Below are 19,379 nucleotides of genomic sequence, written 5' to 3' on the forward strand. Positions count from 1 at the left end.
CCCTTACAAAATATAAACAGTTGTAGAACAGGACAGGAGAGAGACAAATACAGCACGTCCTCCCAAGTGTTGTAAACCAATTAGCTGCTCTTGAAAGAATGCTTATGTTTTCCCAAGCACAACAGAACAACACTGGGACGCAGGGAGGGGATTGTCCTTTGCCCTCTCAGACTTAACAAGTGTCCTCTTGGGCTGGTGTTCATAATAATTGCATTTTATTGTTTTCCTTATATATTTTTTCTACCACTAAATAAGACAGGTTCTAATAACTGTGAGGCTTCCATGTGGATCTCACACTTCATGTGGTCTATGATGTCCAGTAGGGGTGTGCCGATACACTAATTTCGCGAAACGATACGATACGATATTGGGCTCACAACTTCGATACGATTTCGATACGATACGATACGCACTTTTTCATTATGAAAATATATGGGGGAGAAAAAAAGCAAATGCAAACAAATATTTCTGTTTTTGCATTATTCAGACATGCAAATAGGGCAATAGTGTGACACCTGACCCGAAAAAACAACAACATGTTGTCACCCTTTTCACCTCGGGGCTGTTTGCATGCCTGATTATTATTATTGTAAAAAAAAAAATATATATATATATATATATATATATATTATTTTTTTTCAAAATGATATTTTTTTTCCTCCAAAACGATACATATCGTCACGAAAACGTATCGCGATATATCGCGGGACGATATATCGGCACACCCCTAATGTCCAGTGATGGAGAGTAACTAAGTACATTTACTCAACCAAGTACAGTACTTACTTTACTTGAGTATGTCCATTTTTCAATACTTTACACTTCTGCTCCACTACCTCTCAGAGGCAAATATTGTACTTTTTAACTCCACTATAATTATTTGAAACTTTCTGTTACAAGTTACTTTGTAGATTTTGATTATTACAAAAATACATGAACCATTTAAGCTGTATTTTATACTTCAAACGTAGCAGATGTTCACCTCAAAAGTGTATGCAAGTAATGTACAGCACTTTAGTTTCTTTCCACTACTGCAACCTTGTTTTAACCCATTGAGGCCCTGAGGTTCTGATTCTGCAAAATGTCTTCTAAATCCTAAACGGTTTTCTGAAAAACGTATGTTTCTATATCAGTGGTTTTCAAACTTTTTCATGTCAAGGACCCTCAAAGGGATATGTATTTGACCGCGGACCCCCATCTCAAAATATTTTGTTCCAGGGACCCCCAGAAGCAAAGATTTGAGTTAATGTTTGCTTTAAAAGAATATATATATTCAGAGATTTGCACACATTTCCAAGATTTTTCAAAAAATAGCAGATATACAAGCTCGTAGCGCGGCACTCGGTGCCGCGCTATGAGCTTGTAGATCTGCTATTTTTGAATAGCCTAAGTGTAAAATAATGCTTTTTAGCTCAATTGAAAAAGTGACACAGATGCGTTCCCGGTATTAATGGGTTAAAAAGTAATGGTTAGCACTGCTGCCTCACAGCAAGAAGGGTTCTGCTGGGGCCTTTGTGTGTGGAGTTAGTTAGATGTTCTCCCCGTGTTCACGTGGGTTTCCTGAACCAGAACACATGCATGTTGGGGATATTGCCTAATCCTGCACTGTGGAGCTGGAGCTGGTCCCTGCGTGGCGTCCCACTGCTCCCAATAGTCAGGATGGGTCAGCAGAGGACAAAGTCCAGGCAGGACTATGTGTAAAATATCCATCCATCCATCCATCTTCAACCACTTATCCAGAGTCGGGTCGTAGGGGGCAACAGTTCCAGCAGAGAGTTCCAGACTTCCCTTATACCCCGGGGCCACTTTTGCCACTTCATCCTGTGAGATCCTGCAGGCGTTCCAAGGCCAGCGTGGAGACATAATCCCCCCCCCCCATCTGGCCCTTGGTCTGCCCCGTGACCTCCTACCAGTGGGACGTGCCCAGAGGACCTCCCTTGGGAGACACCCAAGCAGGGTTGCCAGATCTGCTCATTATAATTTCCCCGCAAGATTTGATTTGAAAATCGATCTACAAGCTCACAACGCGTCGCATCGCGACGCGTTGTGAGCTTGTAGATCGGCTATTTTCAAATAGCTCATGTATATGTTAAAGTCCTCATGTGGCCCATAGTCGCTTCTTTTGGGCTGGTTTTCCTATACCTGGTTCCTTGTTTCTCTCACAGAATCTGGCAACGCTGCACCCAAGAAGCATCCGTACTACTATAGATGCCCGAACCACCTTCACTGGCTCCTTTCCACGTGAAGGAGTGTCAAAGACACTGTGTAAAATATGCTGGGCAAAATCAATAAACTAAACTAAAATGTCCCCACGTGTGTTACTTTTTTCCTTTTCATATCATGCCGACTCTCTCCTTTAACCCTATAAACGTAGTTTGGCAGGAGCAGGGGTCTCTACTTGGCCCCGTCCTCACACTGCATTGGAATACTATTTTAGTTGTATGTTTTCCACAGAATAGGGACACTATGGTTCATAATTGACTCTCAGTCCATACCACTGGTTCTCAAAGTGAAGAACCAGTGAAAATGAGTTAATAGCATCCATAGCTTTACCACTTTATGGATGTGACAAGTTGTGAGCTTGTTAGATCTGCTATTTTTTTTATGTTTTGAAAATTAGGTTCCTTCCCAGTTCCCACCACTATCATCCACGTGCATCTGGCTTGGTGCTCCAGCCAACACAACAATTGGCCATGTTTGAGTGTGGAAAGCCGGCAGGGGAGGGTGGTCTCCTCAAGAAGAACTAGGTGGTGGGATAGCAGGTTCCTCCGTGTGTTACTCCCTCCTGGTGAAGCACCTCACTGTCCGGTGAAAAGAAGCGGCTGTCGTACGGTTACCAGACGTCCCGGTTTGGCCAGGATTGTTTTAAGCGGGGAGTCTCGAGTCCTGACAAATATCTCTAACACACTGAAATGTCCTGGTTTTCAACATGTTTGCATAGATGTTTATCCTCTTCTGTTCTGTTGAACGATGCAATTACTAGGTGTGCTAAGTGCTAAACTAATGGGGAGAACTTGAGCAAGACTAGGCACTCTGAACAACATTGACTGCACCTGTGTGACCAGTGCAGCCCAGCACTGATCGGTGTTTGACCTTGAGGTGATGTTACTACTTAAGGAGTGTTGTGTTCTCCTGCGCTTCACGCTGAAGAAGAATACTATTTAGTCGAAACGTTAATCATTTAATGAAGCTTTTGACTGACAGCTCTGTAAGCCACAGTGTGTGGACTTGTATTTGTTATTTGCCAGTGATTGTCTCAGGACTGCCCATAGCCTCCATTGAATGTGCCAGCAGTTTTCTTTTCTAAAATAATTGTCCCCCATCCTGATGAAAACACCAGGTGAATCTTTTTAAAATAAGAAATGTAAAATAAATTGTCAAAAGTAGCGATAAGACGCGTGTGAGCTTGTTGATTTGCTATTTTCAGAAAGCTTTCCCCACACTAACGGAAAACAGAAAATACACTAGTATTGAGCCCTGAGGGACTCCGCAGTTACCCATATGGGGTTTAAGTGGAAAAAGTTTTGAAACATATATATATATATATTTTTTGCATCCGTTTTCATGAAAATGTTGACTAATGGACATTTAAGTAAATCACGTGGGTATTCTTCAGCCCCTCCACCGCTGTTCAGAGTTAAATGAACTCTTAACTTCCATGAGTTGCTTCCCTATAAGCTTCATGCTCTTCTTTCCTGCTCACCATGTGTTCCGATGGGAAAGGGAAGAGAGTGACGTCAGACCGGGGCTGGTCTGCCGTTTATTAGCCAGAGAACGACGTGCCAGGTTGAGAGCTCACACACACATACACAGTACACACACACATACGCACACACACACATCCACACACACACACATCCATACATACACACATACACACACACACACACACACACGGCTCTGTCCGGCCAGCAGCGATCAGGGCTCTGCAACTCTACGAGGGGGATGTTTTACTAACAAAACTTTATAGAAACTTTAGAAACAGAGACCCAAGTGTCGCGGCCGTTTCCTATTTTAATGTAACTTTGTAACAACTTTTTTTAACGCCAGTTGAAACACCATCCACTGAAGTTGATTCACTTTTCTTTTGAATGAGCGGGACCCTTATTTTTCGTGGTGTCCTTTTTTTGTGAGACGAGAGGGGCTTTTTTTGGGTTCTTTAACATTTGTATTTAAATTTTTAAAAACTTTCTGGGATTTAGTTGCCTGTTTTCTTTTTCTCATCTGATCTCCAAACTATTGACTCGTGATGGTTGTCCTATCACTAGCGTTACTTGTAGGGTTTGTAGTGAGTGTGACTTCAGCTGACAAGGTAAGTGGCTGTCTCGCTGTTGCTGTTGGACTTACTGTCACTGTGTGTGGACACATTCGCGAATGAATTGACCCTGTTGAAAAGTCGCCGCGAAGTCCACTTATATGTCTATGAATAGGAGGGTAATTGTCAGTTATCAAGAGAAAAGCAACATTCAACAGTGTGTGGTATTATAGCAGGAGGACAGTGTTATAGCATGTTGAACTATATCACTCTGATACAGGTTGTTTTAGTTGAAATGTGTCAAGCTGCAGCATCTAGTTATATAACAGCTGTGTGAAATAAATGTGGAAAAAAATGTTTTTTTTTTAAATGTTTTTTTTTAAGTTTTTAAACACACTGTATATACATGTAGTAAAACAGTGCTTCTTAAAGTGGGGTCCAGGGACCCCCAGGGTTCTTTGAGGGGGATTCTAAATGGACCCTTACAGTTCTGTAACTCTTGTGAGTGTTCAAATAGAATCACATGGACCTGTAAAGGGTCACTCTCAGAGCTGTGGGGGTCCTTAATATATATTTTTTAAAACCTACTGCAGTTTATAAATAAATGTCTGCTTCACAATTTGAACAATATTATTTCCATAAAAATCTTTCCTAACGAGCTTTTTGCATTTGTTTTACAGGCTGGCGAAGTAGATAAAGAGGGTAAGTGATATTTACATGTGATCAGATCAAATCATTTCAAGTTGAAAGGGTGCAAGGAGTTAGCTCTTACTGAAGTTACAGGATAGGATAACTGGGTGCACTGAGATGAAAGTGGGAGGTGTGTGTGTGTGTGTGTGTGTGTGTGTGTGTGTGTGTGTGTGTGTGTGTGTGTGTGTGTGTGTGCGTGTGTGCGTGTGCGTTTGTGTGTACACTTGTATTACTGTACTTGTGAGAGCCAGATGTCCCCACAAGTATAGTAGAATCTGAGAAATACAGACAGACATTGACATACAGACACTGTGAGGCAATTTTCTGGTCCTCAACCCTAGGGGTTGAATTTAAAGCTAATTTGTACTCAGTTGTGCGCTGGTGCCAAAAATAGCAGATCTACAGTACAAACTCACAACGCACATTGAGTGAGCTTGCACATCGGCTGTTTTCGGTGCAACCAAGTATAACTCAAGCTTTAGGGTTGGGGTTAAAAAAATAGCAGCAAAAAAAAGGTAGAGATGACATTCATGAAATTGCGTCCTAGAACAGGGGTCTTCAACAGGGGGTCCTCAGAGTTACTACAGGGGGTCCGCCAAATCTTTGTGTGATAGGATTTTTTTTTTTTACATTAACCACTTGACCCCTAGCATCCCTTTTCTGAGGTGAACTTTAGCCAAAAATAGCAGATCTACAAGCTCACAACGCCTCGCAGGGAAAAAGAGCTGCAAAAATGTATCTGAAACACAATTTTATACAACATAGAGGGGGTCCCTGCTTCATCTCTCTCTCAGCTAGGGGGTCCTTGGCCTGAAAACGTTGAAGACCCCTTTCCTAGAATATAGATAGTCCTCACTAGTATAGTAACACACGTATGCATGTCTGTGTGTGTGTGTGGGAGCTACAGTATAGCTCCCATCCTCCTACTACTCCCAACACGCACACGGACACACTAAAGAAAACACACACGAAGAGAGATGCATTCGCACATAAACAACACACGCACGCACACACATATTACATGAGTGAACCGCTTCAAGGGCTTTGTCATTCAGGGAAGAAAACTCCATTTGTAAATCCTGCACATCTGTTCTTCATTCTGAGGTTAGGAAACAAGTGAGCTGCAACCATGTCCACGCAGGATCCTTTAACACCACACATTATCTCCTGAACACGTTACAAACAAGCCATTCCTCTCATCATCGTTAGTTCATCATAATCAGGGCTGCAACTATTGATCATTTTCTTAGCGATTTATTCTATCGATTTACTTTTTCAAATCATCAAATCATCAAAAAGCCTCTTTTGCTTCATCGCACTACACTACAGTGTCATGGAATAATTGCAGGAAATATCAGATCTACAAGCTTACAACGTGTCGCATTGTGACGCGTTGTGAGCTTTTTCGATCACCTATTTTCACTACTAGAGGTTCGGGCTTACACGGCCCTCACACCTACGTCACACCCAGGGTTGCCAGATCTGCTTATTATAATTTCCCCACAAGATTTTATTTGAAAATAGCCGATCTACAAGCTCACAACGCGTCGCGATGCGACGCGTTGTGAGCTTGTAGATCTGCTATTTTCAAATAGCTGATGTATATGTTAAAGTGCTCATGTGGCCCATAGTCGCTTCTTTTGGGCTGGTTTTCCTAGACCTGGTTGCTTGTTTCTCTCACAGAATCTGGCAACACTGGTCACACCACCGATCCGACCAATATGTCTGAGTCATAGTGTCGGGATCTTTGTCAGAGTACCCGTTGTAGGCCTACCTGTGTCCCTTCTGTGCCCATGCCCATATATGGAGATCTCTTTATCTGTCAGTCCTTGTCCCTTTAATGCCCATATATGGAGATCCCTGATGTCATTAGTATATGCCCATACCCTGTATATTGGGCCTATTGGTTGGATTGGCGGTTCTGGACAAACGCAGCAGGCACTGCACTCCCTCAAGTCCTTGCCAATGCGCTCGCTGAGTTTGAAGTCTTTATATGGGCGTATCGGGTTTGTTTATGGTTATGTCTGAGTCATAGTGACACGCCTACATATGGTCGTATCGGGTTTGTTTATGGTTATGTCTGAGTCATAGTGACATGCCTACATATGGTCGTATCGGGTTTGTTTATGGTTATGTCTGACTTACAGTGACATGCCTTTATATGGGCTTAACAGGTTTGTTTATGGTTATGTCTGAGTCATAGTGACGTGGCCGTGGTCCTGCCTATATGGCTATGTTTGAGTCATAGTGACATGCCTATATATGGGCGTATCGGGTTGGTTTATGGTTTGTCTAAGCCAGAGTGACGTGGCCGTTGTAATATACAATATATAAAAAAATGCAATGTTTTGCCTATAATGACGTGCCCAAAATAGGGATTGATTATTTATTGATGATTTTATTAAATAATCAATTATCAATATTTTTCATAATCAATTAGGCTACATTGGTTTGTTTCATTAACGGTTGAACCCCTATATACATGCATTGTATAAGCATGTATTTTTTTTGCTGAAGGTGTCCACAAGGGCTCCTCTCTACTCTTCTGGGTAGCTGGATGGTTCAGGATCAGGAATGTTATGGCCCCATTTATAATTTGGTGACATTTCGACAGTGTCACAGGTGCTATGTTTAACTTCACCCTTTTTCACCCCTATAGCTTCATATAATTGGTTCTCAATAATGCTCAATATAAGATGCTGTCCAGTGGTGATTCTATTGGGGGGGGGGGGGGCAATTGCCCCGGATGATTTTTATTTTTATTTTTATATCATTATTTGTTTAATTATATATTTTCCCCCAATATATGGCAAAGTATATGAAGAATATATGCGGCATATATGCCATATTCAGGTTCATATGTGGATATATAGGAAATATATGTCTCATATAGCTTATACAGTATGTCCACATATATGCCACATATAGTAGAGACATATATGCCGACGGCCAATTTTTTATATGTCACATATACAGTACAATAAACATATTGTTGCATATATAAAAACACATTATGTTCATATATTTCCTTTGCCCCCCCCTGCTGGCAGAGGCAAATTGTACCGTCTATTCACTCTCTGTGTCTCAGAGGAAGGCTGTGGATAGTTCAGAAGCCTGCCTACCAGTGACATCATCGGTAGGCTGATTTGGTCATTTAAAACAAGATTTAAAACTTTTATTTTTATTTTTTATAGAACTATGGCTTCTATTTCAGGATGTTAACTTTCCAGGAAGAGAAAGGCTGTAGTTTCTATTAGCTTGGGAATCCCCATCCGTGATGTCATTGTTAGGCAGGTTTCTGAACTCTCCGTAACCCACCAGTGAGGCACCAGAGTGAGTAGACACTAGACAGACATTGTGCCATCTTATAATGAGAATTAGTGAGGACCAATTATACGAAGATGAGGTTGGAAAATGGGTGAAGTGCTCCTTTAAGCTATAGAGCAATGAATGAAACTAGCCTACCAGGGTTGCCAGATCTGCGTATTATAATTTCCCCGCAAGATTTTATTTGAAGATAGCCGATCTACAAGCTCACAAAGCGTCGCAATGCGACGCGTTGTGAGCTTGTGCGATCTGCTATTTTCAAATAGCTGATGTACATGTTAAAGTGCTCATGTGGCCCATATAGTCGCTTCTTTTGGGCTGGTTTTCCTAGACCTTGGTTGCTTGTTTCTCTCACAGAATTTGGCAACACTGCTTGTATCTCCATATTTCAACGTATGTGTTTTCATAAATTAATGCCCTACTTTGTCTTACAAAGAGGTCTCACACAAAAGTAGCAAAAGTAGCCAATATACAAGCTCACAAAGCGTCGCGGCGTGTTGTGAGCTTGTAGATTTGTTATTTTTTGAATTTGTAGGTCTGCTATTTATTATTATTTTTAAATATATTCCAATGGGATTTTCTGTTGCTAGAGTCTTCTATGTTTGCATCAGTCACTCAAATCAAGTCACATCATCATGCCCCTTTTGAGCGTGGTCAAAATATGACATTTAAGCTCTTAAGCCGCCCTATACTGTATACTTTGTCGTACGACCAATAGTGAAAATGGCCATTCTACAAGCTCCCAACGCATCGCTACAACTTGTGAGCTTGTTGATCTGCTATTTTAGAAAACTTTTGAGATTTTTGGAAATGTAATATTTAACAATAGGGACACTGCCAGGGTTACAGTGGTTAAAGCCCCAGTCTGATGTTGGAGTGTCAACTTGTGCGCGTGCCCAGAGATTCTAAAAGTGTGACAAACAAATGAGGAAGTAACCTTGTTGCAACTTGTTTGGCCACTATTACCAGACATCATGATTCACATTTCTCTCTTATTGCAAATGCAATTTGATAAACATTTCATTCAAGTAGAAGGACATCAGAAATCTTAAGGTTAAGGTTACTTGTAATTAAGATCGTTAACAGTAGCGTTACTGGCGGTCACTTAATTTGAAGCTGAAAAATATCATGTTCCCATGATATTATTATTTTCGTGGCAAGGCTTACCTTTTTCTTATAATTCGTTTTTTTTGTGATGTAAGTGTGTGCCATCAAGGTCATGGTTTAATCACATTTTGTTGTCTGAGAGTCTGAGTCACCAGAAATCAATTTGTTGCCTTTGGGTTCATGCTGTCAAGAGTAGGCCTGGGTCGTCTGAGGATTAAGCTGTGAAACCCTGCGTTTTCAAATGCACACCGCTGCGTCGGGACAATTCTTGGCTACCCATGACCTGACATTTATTATCTTCTATCAGTAGAGATTTGTCACTTAAGCCCATCCAAATGGTGCAGAATGCAGCAGCACGCCCGGTCTTCGACCTTTTCCACTCCCCTCATTGACGCTAGCGATTGACCAAGATATAGATATAGACAGACATACTGTATGCCGTGGTCACTTGTCCTCGTGTTCTTTTTTAATTCTTAGATTTGTTTTTCGACCACAAAAGTTAAGAATGGGATTTAGAATAGGTTATTCAGAGAAATGCTAACTTCATTGATTACCCGGAATCCTATAGTTTCAAATGTACAGGATGTTATTTAGATAGCGTGTTGTTTAGACAGATGCTACTGTAGGTGTTGTTTACCTGTCTTTAGTTTGAGGCCCTACACAGTTCCCTCTGCACTCTATGAATGCGATTTGACCTCTTTATTGACTAGAGCTCAATACACACGTGTAAGTCGCTCTGGATAAGAGTGTCTGCTAAATGCCAACATTTTAAATTGGTCTCACTACAGTAGCCCTCAGGAACAAAACCCCAAAGACTAAGTCAAGTAAAGAGTAAGAGCATAAAAGTGTGTGATTTTTTTTGGTTTTCATACTCATGACAATATTTCGCAATGGTTGTACTGTAGCTAGCACCATAATTACTGGGCGTTATGCAAGAAAGAGCTGCTTTCCAAGGAACAAAGCCTTTGATGTTTTGTTTTTTTTATGTTTAAAACCAGACGTGTGCATGTAGTTTGTTTTGGGCTCTAAGAAATATGGGGGGGGGGGGGGGGAATAAGTTTCCCTTATTTGTGTTTAAACCACACAACAACAACATCACTGTGATCAGGCTAACTTACAGCCTCCAGGTTTCAATGCAGTATCATTTTTTATCAGTAATGAAAACCTCTCTTCATATCTGAACTTTTTTTTTTTTTTACTTAAGTAAAATTACTTGAGTAAAAGTACAAAAGTTAAAGTTCTGGCATCAAAATAAACCCACAGTACAACATTACAAGTATATATTTTATTTCAATATTTGTCACACTTTTTCAGAAAATAGCAGATCTACAAGCTCACCACGCGTCACATCTTGTAGATCAGCTATTTTCGAATAGCTTAAGAATAAAATTGGGCTTATTTGGTTGATGTATGTTTTGTAATAATAATCTAACTCTACAATGTTACTTGTAACTAAAGTAAAAAGTACTGTAGTTAACTCTGAGATGTAGTGGAGTAGAAGTAAGTGCTGAAAATTGGAAACACTCAAGAAAATAAATAAAAAACAAAAATTGTTTCTAAGTACAGTACTTGAGTACATGTTATTAGTTGCTTTCCACACAACATCACTGTGATTAGGCTACTTACAGCCTCCAGTATTCAATGCAAGTATATTTTTTTATCAGTAATCAAAACAACTCTTCATATCCAAACATCTGCTTCTAAAAGCATTAGTTTTATTGCGTTGCATGGGCCCACTGTACACATACTATGATTTGTAAAGCATGTAATTTCTTCAGACGTATCATTTTAGCGTTAAACAATAACACCTGTTAGAGCGTCTTGCTGTCAAAACCTTGGATAAAATGACAAGGTGCTGAAATTCACGCTTTATTCTATTCTCCAGCCGCCTTTGGTGACCTTTCTCAATCACACTGACGTTTAACCACTTGAACCCATAGCGTCCCTATTTCAGTGCGAACATTTGGTGGAAATAAGCAGATCTACATGCTCACACAACATGTGGTGTTGAGTCGCGTTGTGGAGCTTGTAGTTTTGGCAAAGCTAGTTAATGCAGAGCGAAAACAGGAGGGGGCCTAGTATAGAGCCCAGGGGGACTCCAGTCAGCTAAGTATAGGGTTTAACCATCCTCTAGTCTTGACCTGAGTTGAAACTGAACGTGGCCTGCTTTTTTCCCCCGTCTATACCAAATCTCTTTGCCAAAAATAACCGATCTACAAGCTCACAACATGTCGCGTTGCGGCATGTTATGAGCTTGTAGATCTGCTATTTTGGGGGAATGCTCCTCCCAGAATAGGGATGCTGGGGTTCAGGTGGTTAAGTGTACCTCGGGATAAAGTGTGTCACCACCACTGAATAAATGAATAAGTAACTCTGTTTAAGTCAATCTATGTACTGTATAGGTTTAGCCTGTCTCTTTTTCTTGAAGGAACACATCCCATTGTAACAAATCCATGTATTCAGCCATCATTCTGAGCAAAGCTGTCAGGATGCATGCACATGTGCCAATCTTCCCAGTGAATGGGAATGAACTTACTATTCCTCAAATTAGGGTTTTGCGGGATATCGTAGCTGTCGGGTGGAATCCTTTTATGTCCACTTGACTTAACCCACTTTCGTGGTGACCACTTTTGTTTGGAAAATGTCAACATTTCTATACAGAAATGCATTGATATTAAAAAAATGCACTTTGTAATTTGTGCTTTTGCATACTCAAAGGTACGTGCTTTTACTTGTAGTTGAGTAATATTTCACCTGGAGTGTCTATACTTTGACTTCTGGGGTTCTGGGGTTCATCCAATACTACATCCACTACTGCTCAAATGAGGGCTTTGCAGCGTAAATCCTCCCATTTGGACACTCGGAAAGACAAATTTCTTGCCTCCTTGATGCCCCTCGTTGGAGAAATACTGTTTTTAATATAGCCAGATTGGTGACAGCTGTGCAAAGCAGTACTTTCTCCCTGCCAGTTGGTTCAGAGATTCAGAGAGAGGAGGGATGACAAATAAGGAATGAAGGAGAGCAGTTATTAAGCCTAAGAAGTCACATAGTGGACGCCAGACTAGCTGTGCTTTAGGGCAAAGCTAATGGGGATCCTAACAAATAAACAAAGTAGTCTAGACTCAATTAAAAATAAGCAGGCCCAGTATTGCGAGTTTTATTGTGAAGCCTTGCATGATGTACTGTACATGTTGAACGTTAAACCACATGAACCCTAGCGTCCCTATTCTGGGGTGAACGTTTGGTGAAAATGGCTCACAAACGCATTGTGATGCGAGTCATTGTGAGCTTGTATATCGGCTATTTTCAGCGTAGCTATTTGATGTAGAGGGAGAAAAGGAGCGGCCCCCGGTATACAGGGTTTAAGTGCTTAAATAATTGATTTAATGTCAGCCACATGCAGCCCTTGCTTTATATTTTTGCGGCCGTTATTGTCATAGCAACTACCAATAAAAATATAATTATGCTCCTTTTTATTCAGAACATATCATTAAATCAAGACAAAGCTCATTAGCATTAATGATTACTGGATATTTTAACTAACGTGGGAGGAAGAATGAGCTTTTATGGAGGTAAATAACAAGCCAGTGTGCCATCTTTGCCAGAGAAGAGCATTCGGAGTATATTTACCATTCTCAGATTTATTGCAAACAGCAGTCTCTCCACATTCTGTTCTGTTCACATTTTACATTTAGTCATTTACGGTAGTCTGTTACAACATTTTTGTTTAACCCATTAAGACCGGGAAAGCTTCTGTGTCATTTTAAGATTTCTTTTGGGCTATTAAAAAAAATAGCAGATCTACAAGCTCATAGCGCGTCACCGAGTGCCGTGCTATGAGCTTGTAGATCTGCTATTTTCTTTGAAAAAAACGTAAAAATTTATATTTTTTAAAGCGAACATTTGTAAAATATTTTGTTCCAGGGGCCCCCAGAAACAAAGATTTTAGTTACACATGTTCGCTTTAAAAAGTATATATTCAAAGATTTCCCCCCAAAATCACGATTTTCCCCCCAAAAATAGCAGATATACAAGCTCATAGCGCGGCACTCGGTGCCGCGCTATGAGCTTGTATATCTGCTATTTTTGAATAGCCCAAGAAATTTAAAATGACACAGATGCGTTCCTGGTCTTAATGGGTTAAGGCCCTCGGACACAACTGCATTTTGTTATGTGGCCCCTGAGCAATGTTAAGTCGAGTAGCCCTGACTGCTGTGTTTCCCTACACGTGTTTCCGTTGCTGTAATGAAACGTTGTCTCTTTGAACCAGGCCTCCTGAAGAGCCGGCTCAAGGAGTATGGCCTGGTGACGCCCATCAGCACAGACTCCCAGGGCCACTTCCTGTCGCACCTGCTCTCCGCCAACCACAAGCAGCGCGTCAAGAGGGACGCGGCGGCGGCGTCGTCGTCGTCGCCCTCCGGCGGCGGCGACTCCTCCGAGCTCTTCTTCAACGTGACCGCGTTCGGGAAGGAGTTCCACCTCCGCCTGCGCCCCAACGCCAGGCTGGTGGCGCCGGGCGCCATGGTGGAGTGGCACGACGAGGTGCAGGGCTTCGGGGACGACGCCGGAAACAACAGCACAGGGGGCACGGGGGCCAACGAGACGGAGGCTTCTGCCACCGGCGGGAAAGAGCGGATACTGCGCCGCGAGCTACTGAAGACCGACTGCACCTTCATCGGTGACATCACAGATGTCCCCGGGGCGTCGGTTGCCATTAACAACTGTGACGGACTGGTAAGTCCCTCCTCAGTCGTAAAGAAACGGTCATCTGCACCCCTGTTGACCTCTAACCCCGTCTTTCATTACAAAAGGTGGCATGACCTTATCAACCGATGGTTAGTTATTGTAGACGTCAGTGGCGGAAAGTAACGGAGTACATTTACTCAAGTACTGTACTTAAGTACAATTTTGAGGTACTTTGATTTTTCTTGTGTATGAACATTTTTCGGGTGCTTTATACTTTTACTCCACTACATCTCAGAGGCAAATATTGTACTTTTTTACTCCACTACAATTAGCTTTAGTCACTAGTTAACTTTGCAGATTTCGATTTTTATTTCAAAACCGTATTTTATACTTAAATTCAAAAATAGCCAATCTACAAGCTCAACACATCACGGTGCGACAAGCTTGCACCGTGAAAAAGTTTAGCACATTTTGAAGCATTAGAGTACTTTTCCTTTTGGTTCTGTTATTATATATTTTTTATGCCAATACTGTTGTACATTCACTCAAGTAAAACATTTGAATACAGGCCTTTTTTACTTGTAAACAGAGCATTTTCACATTGTGGTACTTTTAAGTGACACTGACGCAGTGCTTCTTCCACCAACCGATCGTAGACGTCCAAAAACGCTGTGATTTAGCCCCTTTTTCTGTACGTCAGTGGTGGGCGGGGCATTCCTACAGCACATTGTCCTCCTTTGAGGTATTCCTCAAGTTGACGGACAGAATGGCTTTTGTGCTCAGGTTTGTCACGGGTGAGCGGCCCCCCTGCAACAAACCCCTGATGGATCCTTTTCCTCCGTAACACTTCCCAGCAACAAAACACTGATTCCTTTTGTTGTGCCACAGAAAAGGTCCTGCAGTCCTATCCTCCCCATCACCCCTCATAAAACACTTGAGCGGTAATTGGGGGGGGGGGGGGATGCCTTTTTTTGTCCCAAGCAGCTCTTATGGGAGTGGCCAGCCAGCCAGCCAGACGTCTCTGCGTTGAGGCAGCACAGAGAGAGGAATGAGTCTCGCCGCCAGTGGTGGAAAGTAACTAAGTACATTTACCTAAGTGCTGTACTTAAGTACAATTTTGAGGTATTTGTACTTCACTTGAGTATTTCCAATTTCCAATACTTTTGCTTCTACTCCACTACATCTCAGAGGCAAATCTTGTACTTTTACTCCACTACAATTATTTGAAAACTTTACTTACTAGTTACTTTTCAGATATAAATTATTATATTATAAAACATACATTAACCACTTCAGCCCTGTTTTATACCTAGGCTATTTGAAAATAGCAGATCTACAAGCTCACAACGAGCTTGTAGATCTGCTATTTTCAAACATTTTAGTACTTTTACTTTTGGTACTTTAAGTACATTTTGATACCAATACTTTTGTACTTTTACTCATGTAAATTTTTAATTCTGGACTTTTACAGAGTATTTATATATTGCAGTATTGATACTTTTACTTAAGTAAAGCATTTGAGTACTTTTACTCCACTGCTCACCGCTTTGCAGCAGGCGGTTGACGTCACACGCAGAACCACAAATAGAGCTGGGCAATTATATCGAAATTGAAATATATTATAAATATATTTAGAACCAATAACCGACTTGATCTTGCTCATGTAGGTTAATCGAATAATCGACCCAATATCATTTTTGGGGGATTTTTACAATTTCTTAAATGTGAATCGTATTATATGTTGTTGGTTATGTAGCCTGGGGTCCAGACTGCTTCGCTATGTTCAGCGGATTTCTTTTTCTCACTCGCTATACAGTCTGGAAAGCCTCCTCTACTCCACTACATCTCACTCAGAGGCAAATATTATACTTTTACTCCACTACAATTATTTGAAAACTTTAGTTACTTTTCAGATATAAATGTTGATATTATGACACATACATTAACCACTTGTATGTTTTCCTGTGCAATGTATCTCCAATCTGCAATGTAAAACTCGAGTCGCTTCCTGACTTCCTGCCTACGTAATTGAAATACGAGGCTGGCCAGACTGATAAGCGAAGTGAGGAAAAAAGTATCTGCCGAACGTAGTGAGTCAGACTGGATCCCAGGCTACGGGTTGTGAGCTTGTTCTGTAGTAATCGAGGCAAAAGTTTGAAATAATCGTGATATTAATTTGAGGTCATATCGACCAGCCCTACTGTAGTCTCAGGTTTCCAGAAGATGGCATATCCATACAGTATGACACCTTCATATGTGTTTCCTGTTCAAATCTGCTGCTGAACCAATCAAACGAAGCAATGGGAAACTGCGCCGGAACAGGAAACGGGTACGCCACCTTCTGAAAAGGCTGATTGATCGCTCATAAAAGCACAACGGCTTATTTCAAATGAGATCCCTACGCACTCAAAACAAAACATGATGAAAGACTCCAGTTATTCACACAGACTATTACACTTCTAATACCTATATATGCATACAGAGAGAGTACTATAACGGCTGTGACTCACTGAAAGTGTCCCTGATGTGCGTCAAAGAGAGACTTAAAACAGGTCACCTTTCTGCGTTGCTCCTAGTCATTTCAGATGATCTGTGCCACACGTTGATGCTCCAAAATAGAAGCAAGCTCTCTGAGGGTTGCGTCAACAGGTTTTTCATATTATTGTGCCCAAATTTATATGGTGCCATTCTTTGGAAAAATTCCCCCGAGGTACTGTCAGGGATTTACTTTTTGTTATCCGTCACAATATGAAACCAACATAACAAGGCGGCACTTGTACAGAAATAGCAAGAGACAGGCATGAAGGAGGCTGTTTTTCGGGGGTTTTTAAGCGCTTTCACAGCCTGAAGGAAGTGTGTCTGGTCCCATGCTGCTCAAGTCGGAGGTGCTGTAGCAGGTGTTCATGAAATAATTAGCGGTGGAAGAAGTACTCAGATATTTAACTTAAGTGAGTTAAAAAGTAGCACTATCACAATGTTGAAATACTCTTGTTACAAGTGAAAGGGCTGCATTCAAAGTTGTACTTGAGTACAAAGTGTTTTCGCATCAAAATATACCTACGGCGCCAAAGTAAAAGTACTCAAATTCTCAAGCTCGCAACATGCCACGATGCAACATGTTGTGAGCTTGCACAATGGTGATGTCAGAGATGCCGTTTTCACTGGAACCAGGAGTTCCAGTGAAACCAGGAGTTCAACCTCTTCCAGTGAAGAGGTTGATACAAGCATGAAGCCTGGATGATGCAAATAATAGCCTCTTGAAGGCTAAAGATAGTCCTTCTACGCTTAATACTTGCTCTCAGTAGAATCCTCAGTGTTAATTTGAAAACATGATTTAAAGCAAAAACAAACAGACACTAAAACATTCATGTAACCCTTTAAGACTGGGAACGCATCTGTGTCATTTTTTTTATTTGAGGTAAAAAGCATTATTTTACACTTTTTGGCTATTAAAAAAATTGCAGATCTATAAGCTCATAGCGCGGCACCGAGTGCCGCACTATGAGCTTGTAGATCTGCTATTTTTGAAAAATCGTGAAAATGTGTGCAAATCTTTGAATATATATATATATTTAAAGCAATTTTTTTTAATGGGTTAAAACTGAAACACTATTTTAAACACTTACTCAGAGTGACAGGAGGCCTTTGTTAGGCCATATAGCTAGGCATATGGTTAATGACATTCCAGATGATTCAATTATTTTAGCCAAGCAGTGATGGAAAGTAACTAAGTAAATGTATTCAAGTATTCATATCATTAATTAGTCTGATTAACCACTTATGCCCTATTTTATACTTTGTCGTACAATGCTGTCGCACAAAAATACTCAAAAGAACCTGTCAGGTCTTTGTAATGATAAAGCTTGAAAAGCCACTACTGTAGTAGGATACTCTGCTGTGTTGTACAGCACAGAGCAGAGGCTGGGCCTGTTGGAGGTTTATTACATATATTTGTCTTACTCCTCTGCAACTCAACTGCAGCTCATTGCTTAGAGATTGTGTCTGTTTCTTGAACAGTGGTGGAAGAAATACTCAGATTCTTCACTTAAGTATGAAGTAGCAACACCACGATATAAATACTCTGTTACAAGTAAAAAGGCCTGTATTCAACATTTTTTGTTGAGGAAGAGTACAAAACCTTTGGCATCAGAATTTACTTTAAAGTATCTAAAGTAAAAGTACTCAAATGTGTCCCCCCCCTCTCAAAAATAGCAGATCTACAAGCTCACAACATGTTACGATGGGACACGTTGTGAGCTTGTAGATCTGCTATTTTTCGAATAGTTGAAGTGGTTCTTCTATGTTTTTTTAATTAATAATCTAAATCGGCACAGTAACTTAATTTGCCTCTGAGATGTATTGGAGTAGAAGTATAAGGTATAAAAAAAATGGAAATACTCAAGTAAAAGCAAAAGTACCTCAAACTTACTCGAGTAAATGCACAGTACTTTAGTTACTTTCCACCACTTCTCCTCCGCAATTCAAGATTTTGTGGGTTTCTTGACGCGACTGAGGTCAGTAAATATGATGACCATAAATCTGTGAGGCATCCTCTTAGCCAAGCGCTCATCCACTGTTCTGGGTCCTTCACAGTGTGACAGGGTTCGAGTGCTCCCAAATGAATGAGATGTTTCCTCTGTGGGAAAAGCAAAGTGTGTCTATTTAGTCTCTTGGTAGGACTGCGCGTGTGGGAATATTTATGCGTCCGTGTCGTGGACATAAAATTATGGCCCTAGTATTTAAACTTTCCCAGTAAACCAATGGTTATAGAAAGTGCTGTATAGGTTTTAGAGTCACTCTTAACAAATAACATTATGGCCTTTTTGGTATTATATTGAAAAAGAATCTTTTAAAGCTGCCTTTTTTTTTTTTTTTTTTTTCTTGTGAAGTTTTCTGATGACATGGAATGATGTTAGGGTTTCCCTCATACCGTTTGCTCACTGCCAGAACTGTTGAAACAACTCTCAGGGCCGTGTGTGTGTCCACAGAAAGCGTTTGCTGTGCGAAGGGAGCGCTTTGGATATCGTTGCTATCGTTGGAGGGGGGGGGGGGGGGAGGAGGCAGAAAACTCCTATCTCCCATGTTCTAACTTTTTGTGTTTTTTTCGTAAATTAACCCATTCAATCCGGGAACGAATCTGTGTCATTTTTAGATTTATTTTGGCTATTCAAAAATAGCAGATATTCAAGCTCATAGCCGTGCTAAAGTAACCGTTTTGGACATATGAGGTTTCCACCCGACAGAGACGATACCATGTCTGAGAGCACTACAGTCTGTTGATGTTTTTAAAAGGGGTCTGAAAACCTTTCTTTTT

General features: G+C 40.9%; 1 protein-coding gene across 1 annotated transcript in view; it reads left to right on the forward strand.

Annotated features, from left to right (window-relative positions):
- Nucleotides 1-3,954: 3,954 nt before the first annotated feature.
- adamts3 (ADAM metallopeptidase with thrombospondin type 1 motif, 3) overlaps nucleotides 3,955-19,379 on the forward strand; it is a 217,324-nt gene continuing 201,899 nt past the window's right edge. Inside the window, exons 1-3 of the mRNA XM_080432756.1 lie at nucleotides 3,955-4,312; nucleotides 4,936-4,957; nucleotides 13,650-14,113. Of these exons, the coding sequence (XP_080288882.1) occupies nucleotides 4,250-4,312; nucleotides 4,936-4,957; nucleotides 13,650-14,113 (549 nt within the window). The 5' untranslated portion in view covers nucleotides 3,955-4,249. The remainder of the gene's footprint in view (nucleotides 4,313-4,935; nucleotides 4,958-13,649; nucleotides 14,114-19,379) is intronic.

This window comes from Gymnoscopelus braueri (assembly GCF_963280865.1).
Source record: "Gymnoscopelus braueri genome assembly, chromosome: 7".
Taxonomy (NCBI): domain Eukaryota; kingdom Metazoa; phylum Chordata; class Actinopteri; order Myctophiformes; family Myctophidae; genus Gymnoscopelus; species Gymnoscopelus braueri.